The sequence below is a fragment of the Aulonocara stuartgranti genome (assembly GCF_965226115.1).
Source record: "Aulonocara stuartgranti genome assembly, chromosome: 16".
Lineage (NCBI taxonomy): Eukaryota > Metazoa > Chordata > Actinopteri > Cichliformes > Cichlidae > Aulonocara > Aulonocara stuartgranti.
The window spans coordinates 23,998,131-24,017,869 of record NC_138952.1 but is presented as its reverse complement, the minus strand read 5'-3'; the positions used below and the strand labels follow the sequence as shown (position 1 = coordinate 24,017,869).

The 19,739-nt window shown below is 40.2% G+C and overlaps 1 protein-coding gene across 1 annotated transcript in view; it reads right to left on the bottom strand.

The window, feature by feature from the left end:
- The window catches only part of itgbl1 (integrin, beta-like 1), a 55,250-nt gene that overhangs the window by 16,274 nt on the left and 19,237 nt on the right, over window positions 1-19,739 (bottom strand). Inside the window, exons 6-7 of the mRNA XM_082508317.1 lie at window positions 11,092-11,232; window positions 10,515-10,661 (exon numbers count right to left, since the gene is read on the bottom strand). Coding sequence (XP_082364443.1) covers window positions 10,515-10,661; window positions 11,092-11,232 — 288 coding nt within the window. The remainder of the gene's footprint in view (window positions 1-10,514; window positions 10,662-11,091; window positions 11,233-19,739) is intronic.

Sequence of the window (19,739 nt, the reverse complement as noted above, 5' to 3'; positions counted from 1 at the left end):
AAACAGCGATAAGCAATCAGACTTGTAGCATTGTGGCCCCAATTTCTACTTGTACCTGTTTCTACACTGGGAGCACAGTGGCTATTGCTGTGAAGCGCCCTTTGGCCTGGTTTCCAGCTGTGCTGTCAGCTTTGTGTTAAAACAGAAACACTTAAAAGAAATATCATGTGTGTCCTCATTAGAATGAGGATTTGTATCAGTGTGTGGGACCATAGGTAAGATGAAAGTACAGCCGATGTCTGTGGATTTTAAAGAAAACAATAAAAACCTATTTAGTCTGTACCAAATCTTAAAATTAGATTTGGTACATCATTTATTTAACAAAAACTAAGCAGAAATGCGGAAGCAGTGTGTGTAAAAACTAAATACACTTTCGGAATTAAGGCTACGTCCACACTAATGCGTTTTCGTTTGAAAACACATCATTTTCTCTCCGTTCTGGCCTCCCGTCCACACTGAGACGGCGTTTTCCCTCAAGGAAAACGCAGCGTTTTGAAAACGCTCTCGAAAACGCATACATTTTAAAACTGTGCTTTCGCATCACAGTGTGGACAGCAAAAACTGAGACTTTTTGAAAACGGTGACACATTTTAGTCATTAGTCTCGACATTTTGCCGCGACGTTTCAACGAGCCGGAAAGTAAATAAGGGGCAGACAGAAATGAGGCAGGTCGAATTATCTTGCATTCCAGTACTGGAACGTAAGTGTTTTCGGCCGTTTCAATGTGGACGGACAGCTCTGTGACAACGACTGAAAACGATAGTGTGGACGTCGAGCGTTTTCAGACGAAAACGCCGTTTTCAAATCTATCCAGGCGAGTGTGGACGTAGCCTAAGAGAAAAATAATTGCACAAAGGGAATTTCTTGGTGCAATAAAGATTCTTAAATCACAGCACACACAGTGCCCCTCTTTTTCTTTTCTCTTGTTTTTATTGAGCTGGGTATGTCCTTTTTTTGCACAATCATTATTCACTCTGAGTATTTTCCCTGTTTGTTACCCTGCGGAGTACATTTTGTGTTTAGTGCCACCAAATTAGACCTAAAACACATCCATAATGTGTATGTGCCTGCCTTATCTTTCGATGACTCACTGGGGGAAATTAGGGGCAATAAATAGTGCAGAGCATGAATTTACAAGACAGCTACTCGAATGACAGCGTCATCTAATGTGTCGTCCATGTCACATCACTGTCACTTCTTATGACCACGCACTTCAGCATGCACAGACACAAACATAACAAGCTCTCGTCCTTCTTCACATACAACATACCACCATCTGCTCAGTGGACTCAGTTACCCTAGCAACCGGTGATGTCATAACACCCCTGCCTTATTGATTATCTCCATGGCCGTCAAGCCATCCACCAGTGTGAGTGTGTGCATGCGTGTTCATGTTTCGCGTGTGTTTCTTGCTAAAGTAAATGACACATTCATGTGCGTGTCTTAAGATCATTTTCATTCCATTTTTGAAAAGTTGAGAACTAACGGATACTGCTCAAGAAATTAAAGGAACACTTTGAAAACACATCAGATCAACAGGAAAAAGAAATCATGTTGGATATCTATATTGATATGAACCGGGTAATATGCTAGGAACAAAAGGATGCCACATCATTTGATTGAACTGAAAATTATCAACCTAAAGAGGTCTGAATTCAAAGACACCCAGAAAATCTAAATTAAAAATGATGCAGCAGGCTAGTCCATTTTACTGAACTTTCATTGCAGCAACTCAAAATAGTACTAGTTTATATAGTTTGCATGGCCCCACGTGCTTGTATGCATGTTGTGGCTTTAACGTAATTTCAACGAGATTAACCTGAAAGCACTAGAAACACAACGAATATGACTGCACATTTACTCCGACATCATCCTAGTGCAAAGACAAGTGGAAGCAGACAAAAACAACAAGCATGCATACTACAAACTTTACATACATATATATATATATATATATATATATATATATAAAAACACCCAGCACGCCCCTGCGGGCGGTTTATCCTTCAAGCTCGGGTCCTCTACCAGAGGCCTGGGAGCTTGAGGGTCCTGCGCAGTATCTTAGCTGTTCCCAGGACTGCGCTCTTCTGGACAGAGATCTCCGATGTTATTCCCGGGATCTGCTGGAGCCACTCGCCTATCTTGGGAGTCACCGCACCTAGTGCTCCGATTACCACGGGGACCACCGTTACCTTCACCCTCCACATCCTCTCGAGCTCTTCTCTGAGCCCTTGGTATTTCTCCAGCTTCTCGTGTTCCTTCTTCCTGATATTGCTGTCATTCGGAACCGCTACATCGATCACTACGGCCGTCTTCTTCTGTTTGTCTACCACCACTATGTCCGGTTGGTTAGCCACCACCATTTTGTCTGTCTGTATCTGGAAGTCCCACAGGATCTTAGCTCGGTCATTCTCCACCACCCTTGGGGGCATCTCCCATTTTGACCTCGGGACTTCCAGGTTATACTCCGCACAGATGTTCCTGTACACTATGCCGGCCACTTGGTTATGGCGTTCCATGTATGCCTTGCCTGCTAGCATCTTGCACCCTGCTGTTATGTGCTGGATTGTCTCTGGGGCATCTTTACACAGCCTGCACCTGGGGTCTTGCCTGGTGTGATAGACCCCAGCCTCTATGGATCTTGTGCTCAGAGCTTGTTCTTGTGCTGCCATGATTAGTGCCTCTGTGCTGTCTTTCAGTCCAGCTTTGTCCAGCCACTGGTAGGATTTCTGGATATCAGCCACCTCCTCTATCTGCCGGTGGTACATACCGTGCAGGGCTCTGTCCTTCCATGATGGTTCCTCGTCTCCCTCCTCTTTCTTGGGTTTCTGCTGCCTGAGGTATTCACTGAGCACTCGGTCAGTTGGGGCCATCTTCCCAATGTATTCTTGGATGTTCGTTGTCTCATCCTGGACTGTGGTGCTGACACTCACCAGTCCCCGGCCCCCTTCCTTCCGCTTAGCGTACAGCCTCAGGGTGCTGGACTTGGGGTGAAACCCTCCATGCATGGTAAGGAGCTTTCTTGTCTTTATGTCAGTGGCTTCTATCTCCTCCTTTGGCAGCCTATTACCCCAGCAGGGTACCTGATCACGGGCAGGGCGTACGTGTTGATGGCCCGGATCTTGTTCTTACCATTCAGCTGACTCCTCAGGACTTGCCTGACCCTCTGCAGGTACTTGGTGGTTGCAGCTTTTCTAGCGGCCTCTTCATGGTTCCCATTCGCCTGCGGGATCCCCAAGTACTTGTAACTGTCCTCTATGTCTGCAATGTTGCCTTCTGGTAGTTCAATCCCCTCAGTTCTGACTACCTTCCCTCTCTTTGTTACCATCCGACTACACTTCTCCAGTCCGAACGACATTCCAATGTCATTGCTGTATAGCCTGGTAGTGTGGATCAGTGAATCGATGTCTCGTTCACTCTTGGCATACAGCTTGATGTCATCCATGTACAGGAGGTGGCTGACAACTGCTCCGTTCCGTAGTCGGTATCCGTAGCCAGTCTTGTTAATGATCTCACTGAGGGGGTTCAGGCCTATGCAGAACAGCAGTGGGGACAGAGCATCTCCTTGGTAGATCCCGCACTTGATGGTGACTTGTGCTATGGGCTTGGAGTTGGCCTCTAGTGTTGTACGCCACATCCCCATTGAGTTCCTGATGAAGGCTCTTAGGGTCCCATTGATCTTGTACAATTCTAGGCATTCCAGTATCCAGCTGTGGGGCATTGAGTCATAGGCCTTCTTGTAATCAATCCAGGCAGTGCACAGGTTGGTCAGTCTGGTCTTGCAGTCTCGGCTGATTGTTCTGTCTACCAGTAGCTGGTGTTTTGCGCCTCTGGTATTCTTGCCAATTCCTTTCTGTGTCCCGCTCATGTATTGACCCATGTGCCTGTTCATCTTAGCCGATATGATGCCTGACAGGAGCTTCCATGTAGTACTGAGGCAGGTTATTGGTCGGTAGTTGGAGGGGACCGGTCCCTTCTTGGGGTCCTTGGGGATCAGGACCGTCCGGCCTTCAGTTAGCCATTCCGGGTGTCTCTCGTTAACTAGCAGCTGGTTCATTTGTGCTGCCAGACGCTCGTGGAGTGCAGTTAGCTTCTTCAGCCAGTAGGCGTGAACCATGTCGGGCCCTGGTGCTGTCCAACTCTTCATACTGGAGACCCTTTCTTGGATATCTGCCACTGTGATGGTTACTGGACCCTGTTCAGGGAGGTCGCTGTGGTCTGCCCTCAGATCCTCTAGCCACTGAGCATTGCCGTTATGGGTTGCATCCTTCTCCCATATGCTCTTCCAGTATTGCTCCGTCTCCAGCCTTGGTGGTGCTGTTCTCTTATTGTTCCCTTGCCACTGAGAGTACACCTTTGCTGGTTCTGTGGAGAACAGCTGGTTTATTCTCCTGCCTTCTATCTCTCTGGTGTACCTCCTCAAGCGGCTGGCCAAGGCTGTGAGTCTTTGCTTGGCAGTTTCCAAGGCCTCAGGTATGGACAGCTTGCTGTATTTCTTATGCACCTTATTCGTCGCACCTTTCTGCAACTCTGTTAGTTGGCTAACCTCTCTCCGTGCTACTTTGATCTTGCCCTCTAGCCTCCTTCTCCATGGAGGGTACTGCCCCTTGTGGCTGTTCAACTTGTAGCCAAGCATCTCACTGATCACTGCTGCCGTATTGTAGATCAGCTTGTTAGTGTCGGTAATCGTGGTTGTAGGTATTGCCCGTAGTGCTGCATTAACATCATCTAGCAGACCTTCTGAGGGTACTTCACGTAATCTTGGTAACCGGCTACGGGGGATCCAGGTTTCAAGCTTGGCCATGATCCTATTTTTCAGGTCAGTTCCTCTCGCACTCAACGATCCTTCTCCTATCACACTTGGGGCTATGTACCCAATCTCGGGTGGGGGTGATGATATCTCCCCCCTGACCTGGCGTCCTGACTCCTCCAGCTGCTATATATATATATATATATATATATATATATATATATGATGTATGTATGTGTGTGTATATATATATATATATACACATATATACACATATATATGTATATATATATACATATATATATATATATATATAGCTTTTACCTGACTACCTCCTCCTAGATGCTGACAGATGTAGTTAAAGGCTGAAATCCTTGGAAATCTGTTTCATTGAAACCATTGAACAACAGCACTCAGATTCAAATTTGTCAAATTTTGGCTTCATCCTCAACTATCACATTCTCATGAATTGGCTGGATTCCAGTCTAACATAGCAATGAAACTATGCAAGCTGAATTTATCGGCTTTCATGTTTAGAGCATACTGCATGTGAGTTATTTGTACATATGGGTTCGTTCGGGGTCGTTACCTAGTCAGGTTAAAGTCTGATGTAGGCAACATTTGAAGAATTGAATTGATAGATCTGACCACTGATGCATGCAGTGTGGACATAGCAATATTTAAATATGCTTACATGCACAAACTAGTATGACTGATTATTCCATGACCACATAACTTCAATATTGGTAAGATTTTAAAATCATAATTTTGACATCAGTTTTCCGTGTTATCAAATTGCAGAGCTGAGAATATATTGTACTTACTTTGAATCACCTTGTTGTTGAATTGTGCTATACAAATAAACTTGCCTTGCCTTGCCTTGCCTTAAACGTACTCTTACATGATTTGCTGTGATTAGCTTGAGGTCTGAACCATAAAGTAGTCTATAATCCAGCTGCTAGGTTAATTCAAGCATTCACCCTATATAAATCATGTACCTGATATGTATTAAACAGATGGCTACAGAGACAATTTTATATATGGACTTTAAATTTAAGCAAAAGGCAGGGCCACAAAATTGAACAGAATTGAGAAATGTCCCATCTACACTGTGTCTCATTCATCACATTTTCAAACAACAGCAAGTGGGCATAGGAGCCCATTGTTATGCCAAAGTGAGCACCAAAATTGTGCTGCACTGCCTGATCTGCATAAACACAACCACAGCTGTGACAATCCTTTCACCACAGAGCTGTGAAACTGACAAACATGCAGGCAAAAGTACAAAAAAAACCTCTTGGATTGCATCTACATTATCCGCTCTTTGCACCTGGAAAAATAAAAAAGCTCAAAAATGTCGATTTAAAGATTTAAATGTAAAATCAAATCCACTGCACAATATATTAAACAACGCGTGACCACAGTTAAAGAGTGCTTTCAGCATTGTCAGTCTGGTTTTCCTTCCGGTTTAAGGTCTTTTCACTAAATTTCATTTTTATTTCAGCAACAGCTGCAATGAGTCCTCCAGCACAACAGGTATAATGCATTAAGCCTAATGATGGCCCCTTATGTGCTCATCCTTTGCTCATATGTCCTATCCCGTGGTGTGAATGAAAGCATTCCATCAGCATTCAGTATGCAGCTAGATTCACTTTATGTACTAAGTTTATGATAGTCATCTAAAACCAATGTGGTAACAACTTCTTAGGGGATAAAAAAAAAATCAGTTTTGTTATACAGACAATTAACTATATTTCAAAACCTTGCAAATGACACAACATTGTAAGATTAAAAACATTTTTTTCTACTGCAGAAGGAATGTGCTATGTTAAAAAGTAGCACACACATACAGTGAATGTCTACTACAGGCCACACTAGAGAGCAGAGAAAGGAATCCCAAGAATCAGCAAAAAGATGTTGAAAGCAGGTGTTTCCGTCAGGACATACCAGAGTATAAAGAATGTACTCCACAAGCGTCTTGTCTCCATCTTTCAGGAAGAAGCTCTGAAGCTGCTGTTTCAAATTTCAAGGCCTTTCCTCTCAGACTAACATCTGTACCAGCCTCATTCATCCATGCCTAAGTGATTTTCTGTGTCTGTCTCCTTCAGTTTCTCTCTTTCTCGCTCTGTATCTTCCCTCCCACCTTGCTTCCTGTCTTCCTTTTTATTGTTTACATCTTTTGACATCACAGTCATGCAATGAACACATTCTTTCCAACCGTTGTGAGTTTCTAAGCACTACATCATTGCTACAGACAGAAAGCAACTAGAAGAAAAATTTTTGTTTCCCTCGACAAGGGTTAGAGAATCTCAGCCTAGAACTGTACCGTATCTCATAGTTTCCAAATCCTAATTCTCATTTAGGTGTATGAACAGGAAACCAACAACAGTGAGATACGTTGCCAGGCTTTAAACGCTTACTGAATGGGCTGGAAACATTTTTTTTTAATGCAGTTCTGAAAGGGAAGCATTCATGAATCCCATTAATTGTTCCATTGCACTGTGTAAATTGAAGTTTCATTTTGTTGCAGCTTTTGGAGATAATTTAAAGGAAGTATAAGAGGAATTAAAGTTAATTAACTCTCTGTGCACAAGTTAATCTTTTCTGGTTCATTATGTGGTGGGGAACGTCATATGTCCTCAATCACGCCATTGGTTTGAGGCCGTCTTCCTGGCACAATATGTAATGGTGATACATTAGAAAAAGGCACAAAATGGTTCTGTTTTGCCTGCTTGTTGTTGTTGTTCAGTTGAACCTTGTGATGTTAACTTTTCTGTAATTTGTTGTCTCCATGGTAGCAACCGTGCACTCAGGTGTAATCAGCAGCTCCTTCGCCCATGGGTGAGAGTATAACATGCAGTACAAAGCACACATATCCTCCCTTTCCATTTCCAGCTGCAGAAAAGCTATACATCCCCCCCTGACTTCCCACACAGTCAAGTGAATCAATGCTTCACATTAACCCCTGACATATCTGCAGAGTCCAGAGACCAAGCAAGTTTTGTCCCTGTAGAACTGCCCACTGCCTATATTATTAGGTTCAATCAGTGTGCAACCAACAGAATAGCAAAGGCTTTACTGTACCATCTCCTGAGGTACAGACATACTGCCAGGTATTTCCCAGAAAAACACTGAACAATGGCTTACACAGCACTGTAAAGCTGATTGATTAAGGTTGCTGCATCAGTGTAAAAAGGTACAAGAGAAGACACCCAAGTGTATGCAGCAGACTACCAGACAATTTGTCTTATTAACAAATGGCTGTAGCATCCTTTAGAACAATGCAGGCTGTCAATGCAAGGACAACTGTGCATTGTGCATTGTTAACTTTGGATGATGGTAAGAACTTGTTGTTTTTTGTCGTCTGGCAATGTGCATTACATGACTGAGACTGATGATCAAAGATTTTTTGGTTTGTTTTCTTTTTCTACACCTCGCTAGAGACTTTAAATCTAAAATCAAATTTGAGATACACACTATGAATAAAATGAGAATAAAAGCTATTCGTAATTTATGGAACTATATCTTCTTTTAGGCGCACTGCTACGCTCCTGGATATCGTATCATCACACGCTGGCTGAATACTTTGCACAAAAATGTGAGAAGTTATGAATCAGGAACGGTTTGATAACTAATGAATCATTAATGAGTAGCTCCTAAATAACTGTAACTACTCAGCAGATGTTGACTAGAGAACAGAATGTGAGAGATCATGTAGATGAATCATTTGATAATTATTAGTTCATACAGTTCTTTCTGCATAAGCAGTTTCTGACTAACTCTGAACTCGTCACATGCTACTGTTACACCCCGGCCTAGGCAACCGGAGTGCAACACGAAAAAAGTAAAAATAAGGCAAAAACACACGAGAAAAAAACCAATACGGGCTTCCACAAAAATAAAGCAAGATACGACATTTATTTACATCACCAAACACAAGGCGCCAAACTATTTACAACGGGGGGGAAGATCGCGACCATGACATACAGAAACACAGGGCTTAAATACATAGAAGGAGCAATTAGGGAATGGACCACAGGAGGGAAACACAGCTGGGGCAAATCAGACCTGACGAGACAAGGAAACGTAAACTGAACACTAAGATAACACAGACTTTCAAAGTAAAACAGGAAACACATAACAGTCACGCCAAAACAAAACACTGCCAACGCCGAACCGTAACACTACAAAACATGGAGGATATGTATATGTCCTTATCAGTCTTCTTTTGTGCACCCTCTGTAATGTGTCACGGTGTGTGCTGAATAGTTTTAAGTGAGTCAAATTCAGTAGCAATGGAGCGTTTAGCGTTTTCCTCCAAATACCAAACACCTGGCAGCGTCTGAAACTGAAATATTCATTAACCTTCTAGATTTTTCAGACATCGATATCCAAACGTCTGCTGCAGTCTGACCATAAATGCCAAGCCTTTTTCTAGATCTTATTCTTACATCATCCATTTGGTATTTAAGTTTAATACCATTTATTGTAGATATGCCCAGAAGCGTTTAAGCCCACTTCTTGTAATGATTAATCAGTGCTGCTTTGCAAAAAATGACTCATTTGTTTCTCACATTGTTGACTGAAAAGCTTTCAGCTATGTAAACACCTAGTTGTTTCTTAATTAACTGTTTGTGTGTGGTCTCGTTCCATATTTTTTTACCTTTGCCTGCTCAAGCAAAAGCATGTTTCTGGAGTACAAAAAAGCTTTTTTAAAAACACTTTTTCCTCCATTTCTCAAATTCATAATATGTATATTAGAGTCCTATATGAACACACAGATTTCTGCCAAAGACAGAATAGCAGTTATTTAGATTGAGATATTTCTGTCTGCACTGTTTTGTGCGAGCTCTGCTCCCTCCTTCGAAGTGGGGGAAGAAGATAAGAATGTTACACAATTCTGTGTACCAGTCAGAATTTAGCAATATCCAAATATACACCGGTCATGCATCTGATTGTACAGTCCCTTAAACCAGATCCACGCAATCCTGGAAATGTTATATCTGATCTTTTCGCTCTTCTAGTCATGAATATTTGAAAATTGTTGAAAAATATTTTGAATGTAGGTGGCAATACACAATGTCATCACCTCTATTACACTGATCTTCCACATCTACTACATATACTATTCCCCCACTTTCCCTTACTATCTTACTATCGTCCAGCAAAGATTTGTGGATGCACGACTTTGAATAAACACAAAACACCTGGACCTTTGCTTCGTTAGCAGAACCACTGGTTCAGTAGCTGAATCTACTATTAGTATTAAGCCCCACTTTTACAGGTACCAAGAAAACAAGCTTCCTCTGTCTAGAAGCGCCACCTATGAATTACACAGTGCACTGTAATAAATCTAGACACAACCACCTGTAGTCTGAGAGTTAGTTGACATTGTTGCCAGAAAAGATTGTAACTAAATGTATATAACACATCCAGAAAAAAACCTTCACACACACACATATATATAAGTATGAGGACAAATGCACATCACAGCTCACAAACCAGATAAAAAAAACTAGCGCGTGTAAGGCTTCATTATGCTCACACATTTTAATGCATACTGCTGTATAACACAAGAGTCGAGCGATCGCTGTTAAGATAATGGCTCGGTTAGAGACGCCATCACATTTGACTGATGTCTGTAAAACGCTCATAAGGATGAATAAAGAGATGCGCAATTCTGGAAATGACCTATTTTACTCCAAGAGGTAAAAGCAGAGTGCAAGCCTGCTATGGTAACCATAGCAACAGGCAGACCAGGTACCTCGTCCGAAGCAGGGCAAATTGGACGTTCCTCTGCACTTCTTCAAACTGCTTTCCAAAGACAGGGAACAGGACAGAGGATGCTCACACTTATTCCCTGCCCACCCTTCCTTGCAGTCACACCTGCCACAGTTGCATTGGCCATGACCTGCCGAAAGCATAGAGGAAGAGTTGGTGAAAGCAGGGTTTGTGCAGAAAACTATTATAATTTAATAAATGGAAAGCTCCATAGTAGCATCTATTATACTTTGTTCATTAATTCTTTGGAGAAATCATGAAAAGGTCACATTTACCGCTCCCCAGTTTATCGTTAAGTTATATAGGAAGTTTACTGTTATGGCTGAAAAGTTGTACCAAAGCAATAAGAGTAGCATACAAAGTGCTGTTGGTGTTTGCTAAGTTAATGGGACTGCAGTTTCTTAAAGATGAAACAGAAATTAGAGTAGCTGTAACTTTGTCACCAGCCCTTATTATTTATTTAGGTTATCACACTAGCAGTCAGCAAAGCAAAGTAGTCAGACTACAAAACCCTCATCATGTGTTTGAATCTGTTTTTTAACCATACAGAGCTTGCTGACCTGAGCAGAAGTCATCTGTGTAGCGGTCATATGTTGCATGACAGTTCCTCTCGTCGCACTCGCAGGTGTCTCCATGAATATCTCCCCAGTCACCAGAGGGATCAACATCATGGCAGTTACACTCTCCACACACGCAGGTCCCTAAAACACACAAACACACATCCTGTAAATTGTGTTTTCTTTCTACACTGGTCATTAATCTTTCAGATTAATCAGGCCAAAAACAGTGAGTAATGTCAAGTTCCAAATCGCTGTTTTCCATGTATGTTGGTGGGGATAGGAGCGCATACGTTTCCTCTTGCTGAAAGGCTATAACTTCCTTTTTTTCCCTTTATCTTTGTATCTGTCCATCCGTATGTCTCGCTTTTTTATTTGTTTCGCGTCTGAGCAAGACCGTCAGCTGAGCAGTATCCATTGGAAATCCCATTTTCTCTTATCAGCAGTGACAGAGCATGGGGAACCCCAGGGGAGCAGGCCAGCTGGCAGGCCTGTAGGCTGTAGCTGGTGCGTGTCTGGCCCTTGGCCCTCCGCTTCGTCTCTCTCACTACCTCATAACCCTGGGGTTCTGGATTAATAGACCCATGCACTTTTATGTCTGATACAAATGTCACAGTGGAGCTTCACCAGAGCAGATTACAGCACCTGTAACGGTCATTGATCACAAATGTTTTATAATCACTAAAAATCAGGATGCCATTTGGAAATGTTCCAAATACCTGTTATTTCAGAATTTGAAATGACACATTCACTTGTATATGTTTTCAATGTATTCAGCTTTTGACATCCTGTGGTTGGTTTACTTCCGATATAATCTCTACTGGAAAGACTGTGTAAACCAAACGGATAAAGGGAGGGATCATCTTGTGATTGCTGTCAGTCAATTTAATCATAGAGTATGAGCGCGAGATGAAGGTTACTCATGAACAAAATGCAGGAGAGAGGAATAACATGTCACAATCTCACACAAAACACTTCAAATCTTTACATCTGTACACGATGATGAAATCAAATCGCGCCTCAGTGTAATCGTCAGACTTGATCCATTGCCTATAATCTCCAGGAATTATCTTCACAGTGCTTTTTGGATTAATTCAGAGCGAAATTGTTGCATGTCACATAGGGACAGGACTTGAGAATTGTCCCCATAAAATCCTATACTGAATTGTTCAACTTCTTGCAATTACTTAGCAAGTAAGCCAATCACATGAGAACTTTAAGATGACAAAGCAACAAGGTGATATATACCGGTTTTTAAATTGTGTCGATAAGCCACGTAAAACCAGAGTCATGATAAACAATATATGCGCGGTGTTTTTTCCTCAATAGTTTCATCACGTTTACTGTCTAAGGACAGCGCAGCGAGCACTCTCTGCTTATGAGCAAAGAAAACCCAAAACCAAACAAAAAACAGCCCTTTCGTGTTGGTGGAAAAATGCACCATGTCGACCAATCAAAAATGACATGGCAACGTGACATTTGGTTGTTTAGGAAGAGGTGGAAGTTTTAGGAGTTCAGCATGTTTGGAGTGTGTAGTTAATGTGTTGTCTTGTGTAGTTAGTATGTAGTGTTGTGGATAGTTTTGTGTTGTGTATCAGAATAATGAGGCGACTGCTGTCTCCAGGTAGAAAACAGGAGTGATACACCTGCTGCTGTCAGACCTGCAGGTATCAGGCTGTGATGTTCTCCTTTAAAGTAGGCAGAAATTTTTGAAGTGGCACAAATAATTTGTGTGGCATCTCATTGAATGCAGAACACCTGATTGTTATGTAAATAGTTTGAAATGATTATAAAAAAAAATAACTTTGTTTGCAAAACTTGTGCATATGATTTTAAAATTGACAATTTATATTTGCATTTAAAGTTACAAAATATGATTCATTAAACCTGTTTGTGGTTGTTACAGTAAAAAATGTAACTTTTTCTACTCGAATTTTATGTTTTTTTGTCTGATTATAGATCAATTGTGTTAACACAGTATGTCAAAATGAAAACATAACTGTAAATTCAGACACGTCAGGTTGTGCTGAAAAGAATGATACCACACAAGGCAAAGTAAATAGTTTTTAAAGTTGAAATGTAGAGGAAACATCGAAAGTAGTTAAAAATGGCCAATTATACCCTAGACCAGCGGTCCCCAACCTTTTTTGCGCCACAGACCGGTTTATGCTCGACAATATTTTCACGGACCAGCCTTTAAGGTGTCGTGGATAAATACAACAAAATAAAACTAGTACCGGTACTGAAAAAAAGAAGATTTATTCATAACACACGTGAAAAGACCCAGGAAAACCGAATTAACGATAAAAACGATAACAAAATAACGCTGAAAACCGATAAAAACCCTCAAAACCATACATTTCACACCTGAGCCTCAACTCTCGCGGCCCGGTACCAAACGACTTACGGACTGGTACCGATCCGAGGCCCGGGGATTGAAAGGTTTTGTTTTTTCCGCCTTTTCTCACTGTTGCCAACAGCAACAAATCCCAGTATTAGAAACCTGCCCTGTTTAGGTTTGCCATCTTTGTCACAAGGGTTTATTTTGTTTTGATTTGGTCTAGGGCAGCGGTCAGCATTAAATCAGCATTAAAGCGAATAATCGCTTTAATGCTGATTATTCGCTTTAATGCTGATTTTATCTGTTGTCACGCTCTGTTTTGTAATTTTAACTTATTTTATGTATTTTATGACTATTGTTCCTTTTATTAATTGTGTTTTTTGTAAGGTGACCTTGGGTTTCTGAAAGGCGCCCTCAAATAAAATGTATTATTATTATTTCTTGGCCCAGTCTTGACGTTTCAGCTTGTGTGTCTTGTTCAGTGGTGGTCGTCTTTCAGCCTTTCTTACCTTGGCCATGTCTCTGAGTATTGCACACCTTGTGCTTTTGGGCACTCCAGTGATGTTGCAGCTCTGAAATATGGCCAAACTGGTGGCAAGTGGCATCTTGGCAGCTGCACGCTTGACTTTTCTCAGTTCATGGGCAGTTATTTTGCGCCTTGGGTTTTCCACACGCTTCTTGCGACCCTGTTGACTATTTTGAATGAAACGCTTGATTGTTTGATGATCACGCTTCAGAAGCTTTGCAATTTTGAGACTGCTGCATCCCTCTGCAAGATATCTCACTATTTTTTACTTTTCTGAGCCTGTCAAGTCCTTCTTTTGACCCATTTTGCCAAAGGAAAGGAAGTTGCCTAATAATTATGCACACCTGATATAGGGTGTTGATGTCATTAGACCACACCCCTTCTCATTACAGAGATGCACATCACCTAATATGCTTAATTGGTAGTAGGCTTTCGAGCCTATAAAGCTTGGGGTAAGACAACATGCATGAAGAGGATGATGTGGACAAAATACTCATTTGCCTAATAATTCTGCACTCCCTGTATAAAGTATAAAGTATACTTGAAATGTACCCATATATAGTGCTGTTATTTCCACGTCTGTTAAAGTAAACCTTAAGTAAACCAGGTTGGAGTAGCTTTCAAGGACATAATCTTTTATTTTAAATGACATTTCTAAGACTCTGGATTTATAGTAATTTAAAGTCATAAGCAATTTGATGAAAATGTGACAAATTTGCTGGTAATGTATAGTAATTCAAATCTTTAACATCATATTAACATCCTGTGCCATTTGTTAATATATGTTGAAGTATGGCTAAAGAAATTAAAGCAAGATAATAGAATAACAGGCTGAAGAAAGGAGTTGATAAGAAGTCTCATTGAGATTAAAAATCTCTTTTTCAAGAGAGATCAGGACAAGAGGGCCCCTGTTACGTGCTACTGCTGTTTCATTAGCGCAGTGGCTGCTCCACTACAAGTCAGTTGTTCATGCTATGTCAGTTGTGCACTAGACCATAATTTTGCAGCTCTGTGATGAGACTCTGTCCATGTAGCCTACCATTTCAGCCTACCACTTAGCCAGCCCTCAGCCAGTTCACTGTAATTAATTTTTGAGAGACTTACTGAAATCCCACAGGATCACTTGAGCTAGGTTAGTGAAGCTGTTTTGCTGACTGCTTGTCCTCCAAGCAATGAGTTTGAACTCATGACTCACGACAACGACTGCAATCAACTTGTAGTAACATCTGACAGATGATCAGAGGAAACAGGGTAAACCTGAGCTCAATTATGAGTGTCACTGAAAAGGCTATGAAAACTTGCGTACATTGCGTTAATTAAATTGCATGAAATTAAATGAACGAATTTCAAGCAATCTTTGTTCACTTTGTCATTATCAAGGACTGTGTAGAATTTTTTTAAGGTGAAAAATGAATGTAATACATTTTGGAATAAAGCTGTAACAGGACCAAATGTGGAACTAGTGAAGCAATGTGAATATTTTCAGAATGCCATGTAAGCTGTTTGTCATTTTCAGATATTATTTACTAATAGGATTGGTACTAAATGATAAAGATTCCTTTCATGGCACAAGCATTCGGGGAGAAAAAATAGACTGGAAGACATTACCGAAAACATCGAAGAAGAACAGAACAAAAACAAATGTATAAATTGTTTGATTGCTTGTAGCACAGAGTGTTTGTTTCCCTCTTTATAATGCAGCAAACAGACAGGAAATGAATTTGACCCCATTTAGAATGTTTGCTTCCTGTTCCCTAGCAACACACTTCTACTGAAATAGATATTATCAGAGCCCTCGAATAGTGAGAGCCTCATCAGCCGGGGTTCAGAATACAGGATCATCATGTAGTTCATGTAGACTTTAGATAGTTCCCAGAGTACCTTGCAGAGATCTTTCTTTGGTAATTAGTAGTCAAAATGCATTGAGCTACAGTAGTTCTTATACCACAGTAAAGTGTTTTATAGTTAATCTTTGTATATATGTTTTTATGTAAAAAATCGTTTTTCTTATTTTGGCATAAGGATACGTGTCTATGCTTATGAAACACATCGCTCCTTTAACAGTTTAACGATTAAATATTCAAATGCAAAACAAATATATTGACCATCCTGCATGCAGATAAATCTGCTATGAAATTAGATTTACAACAGATTTCAGATTTCAGGCATGTTTTAACAGGCATTGTAAGATACTTCTTATTTTAGGAGGCTTAAGTGGTATTAATACATATTTGTGCGTTTAACATAAACATAGGGCTGCTCGATTATGGCAAAAATGATAATCACAATTATTTTCACTGAAATTGAGATCTCGATTATTTGACGATATTTATTTAACCCTTTAAGACCTACCATAGAACCAAGTCCGCCAGAGCTTATATTATTTTTTTTTTACATGTTGTAGTGCCATTTTTGGGAGCATTTCAAGTTGCTATACATCAATACAACTGTTATAGCCCATATTTTAATAATATGTATGCATTAAGTCCATAGTAATTACATTAATTACAAAAAAGTGCAATAAACTACAAAAAAATTGAAAATCATTTTTGTTTTTTTTACATATATTTCTACTTGGAGAAATTTAAGAGGTTTATCCCTCAAAACTTTAAATACAAAAAAGTTGCAAAAAATAGTTTCCCACCACAGGAAATTTATTTTGAGCGTCTTCATAGTTTTATTTTGGAGATACAGCAATTTTTATATACTGCAGGAAAAACAAAAAACAATCCTATGATACAAATTTGCAAAGAAAACAGCAGGTGCATCAAAATAAACTATTTCCAGCAGTGCAATTCGAGTTCTAAGCATCACAGAAACTATTCAGAAAAGTCAAACATGACCAGTATAGGCTTTTAAGGCCTACAAGTAAAGAACTACATTTTCCGCGAAAATGACATTACTTCCGGTTTCAGACAGGAAATGGCGGACATGCGATAGTTTGCGTTTCCGTCGTTTTCATTGTGGGAAGTGTTACGAACAGCTGATCTGATCGGCAAAGCTGTTTCTGGAATATTATGTTTTTGTTCCTGCAAGCGCTTTTTATGCAATTTTGCAAAGCTTTATGTGGAAGGAAACCGTGACCGAGGACAAGCTGATGGCATAAGATGTAAGTACAACTCCTCTGGTTTCATATGCAAAACTAATTATTGCGCTAGCTTTAGAGCTGGGCGATAGAACGATAACGATATGTATCGCGATATAACTTTTACTCGATAGAGAAATTAAGCTATCGCGATAGACCTCGCCACTCTTGTCCTCAAAAAAAAAAAAAAAAAAAAAAAAAAAAGGTCAGCCAATCCAAATTAAGTAGCGCAGAGCCGAACCAATCACAGCCGCAGCGTCACGTCGCGTGACTTGTTACATACAGCACAAGTGCCAAGCCGCACGTGTGTTTGTTTGGGAAGCAGCCAGCGGGTAATGGAGGAAATGAGTGTGCCGACTAGAAAAATCAACCGAGCGTGACCGAAGAGAAAACAGATGATGGTTCCAATGCCGGAGAGATTGTCGAACGGAAGAGCCATAGAAGTTCCGTAGTGTGAAGGTATTTCGGCTATTTCAAGTCTGACAAAAAACAGAGTAGCGTGCACTGTAAATGTGCCGAAAGCAAGTCTGGAAATACAATAAACTGGTGCATGCGTCACACTGTGCGCCACGTTATTGTTTCGGTGAAATGAATTTCTACAATACTGTTAATTCTACTCTCTGCAGTGTTTAAATGCTTACATATACACAAAGTTACTGTCCCTCCACACATACGACTCGGTTCTGCTTCTATGCCCCAGCTTTGTTTACTTTTTCCCACCGAGGCTTCTAGACTTCTGATTGGCCAACATTTCGGTACGGTTAGGAATCTAGCGCCACCTGCTGCTTTGGCATGTTCATAGCAGCGTTTTCCTTCATTTCTGCCTTTATGTGTGGACGGGATTATTTTTTAAAACGTAAACGGAAAATCTCCGTTTTCAAAAATACCCGTGTACGTGTGGACGTAGCCTCAGTCTCTGACTGGAAGCGCTAATTCGTCATTCGGCTTTTGTCAGACTAAAGTAACTGTTAAAACTGTTTGAAAAGCTCAGCTATACAACAAGGAGAGGTTGAGAATTTCCTTTTAGTTCTCAGTTTATTTGATATTGACAAAAGTTAGTCAGTTTTGTCTGTTCTTCTGTAAAACAAACTAAGATTTATTTTTAGAATTAATATTTTGTTTCTAAGTGGAATTGACAATTTAGTCTGTTTTGTTTGTTCTATTTTGAAACTTAAACGCTTTAGCGGCTGCCTTTTGTATAGTTTGCAATATTTGCCTTTATTTATCTGAAAAAGTCTCATGTTCCTTAAGTACATCTACCCTGTTGAACTTATTATGGGAAATAAATATTTAAATAAAAACAAGCTGCTGATTATTTCACATTTTACTTGTGAGCAACAGCACATTTAAATCTTACAAATATAGTTATTTGGCTTATATCGTGATAGATATCGTTATCGCCTGAAATGAAAAAAACATATCGTGATATGAAAAAATCTCATATCGCCCAGCTCTAGCTAGCTTACGCGGTTCCGGTTCTACAGGGATTTAAAGGGTTAACAATAACAATGTATTGAATAATGACTTTAAAAAATAATATAAAATAGTGTGCAAATACTGATAACAGTGCAAATGTTTGCAATATAAAAAATAAATGAAAAATGTAAACATCTATGTTTAGTGAACTTTGCAGTGTTGCTCTGTGGTGCAGCTATGACACCATAGCAAAGTTTACACACTATGTCTAATTGAGCCCAGTTCTGACTCCGCGAACCCATAATGTTTCCACACCACTGAAGTTTTTTTTACCTCTCTTTTCAACCAACGGCAGTCACTCTCCTCTCGAAATAACTTCTGCTTAGCTTTCCGAGCTTCCCTCGGGTCCTCTTAATTGTTGTGACGCGTGTTCGAGATGCAGAGAAGTGCGCTCGATTTGCCACACGGAGCAGCGCGAGAGTAAAGCATGAGGGAGGGGCTAATAATCGGCTCAGTCATTTGCAATGATCGTTGAAAGCCCAGATCGTAATCGTGATTAAAATTCGATTAATTGAGCAGCCCTACATAAACACACATTTCAGTTTTTTGGTTGGTTTAATTAAAAAAAAAAACAATCTTAGATTATATGGATTGAAACAACAATGACAAATAAATGTAATGTAAAGCAATGATATTCAAGCACTACATTTAAACTTTTTCTGACAGTTACCACACCATGGTGAGCACATGTTTGCTTTATTAAAAATAAGAAAAAAGTCAAGCTTGAAACACTCAAGGAAATGAGTCTCCCAGTCAGGGTGCTGTCTCACTGTGTGACAGTCTTCAGGCTGAATTGTACTGGGGTTCTACTGCTGAGAGATAGATTGAAGAGAGAAAAAGACAAAATGTTGGACAAGCCTCTAAGTGCATTAGGAGAAAACATTTTTCATAGCTGGCATTTTATTTTAAACTCACCTTGTGTTTTCAGTCTCATTTTAGTCCCTCTGCTCTTTTCATCAACTGAGCTGTAATATAATACAGACAGTAACAGTTAAAAAGACCATAAAACTTATGAAACAATATTTACGAGACTTCTCAAATCTGTTCTCTGCCTCTTCATAGCAATATATCACAAAAATAGCTGTTTCGCTGATTGTTGTACAATTACTGTTTTACCATAGTAGGTTATACCCACAGTGGATATATTTATTTAATTAGACCAAACCGCTGTGTGTTACAGTATAATGTTATATTTAGCTAGAAAACTCACACTTTGAAGTCTT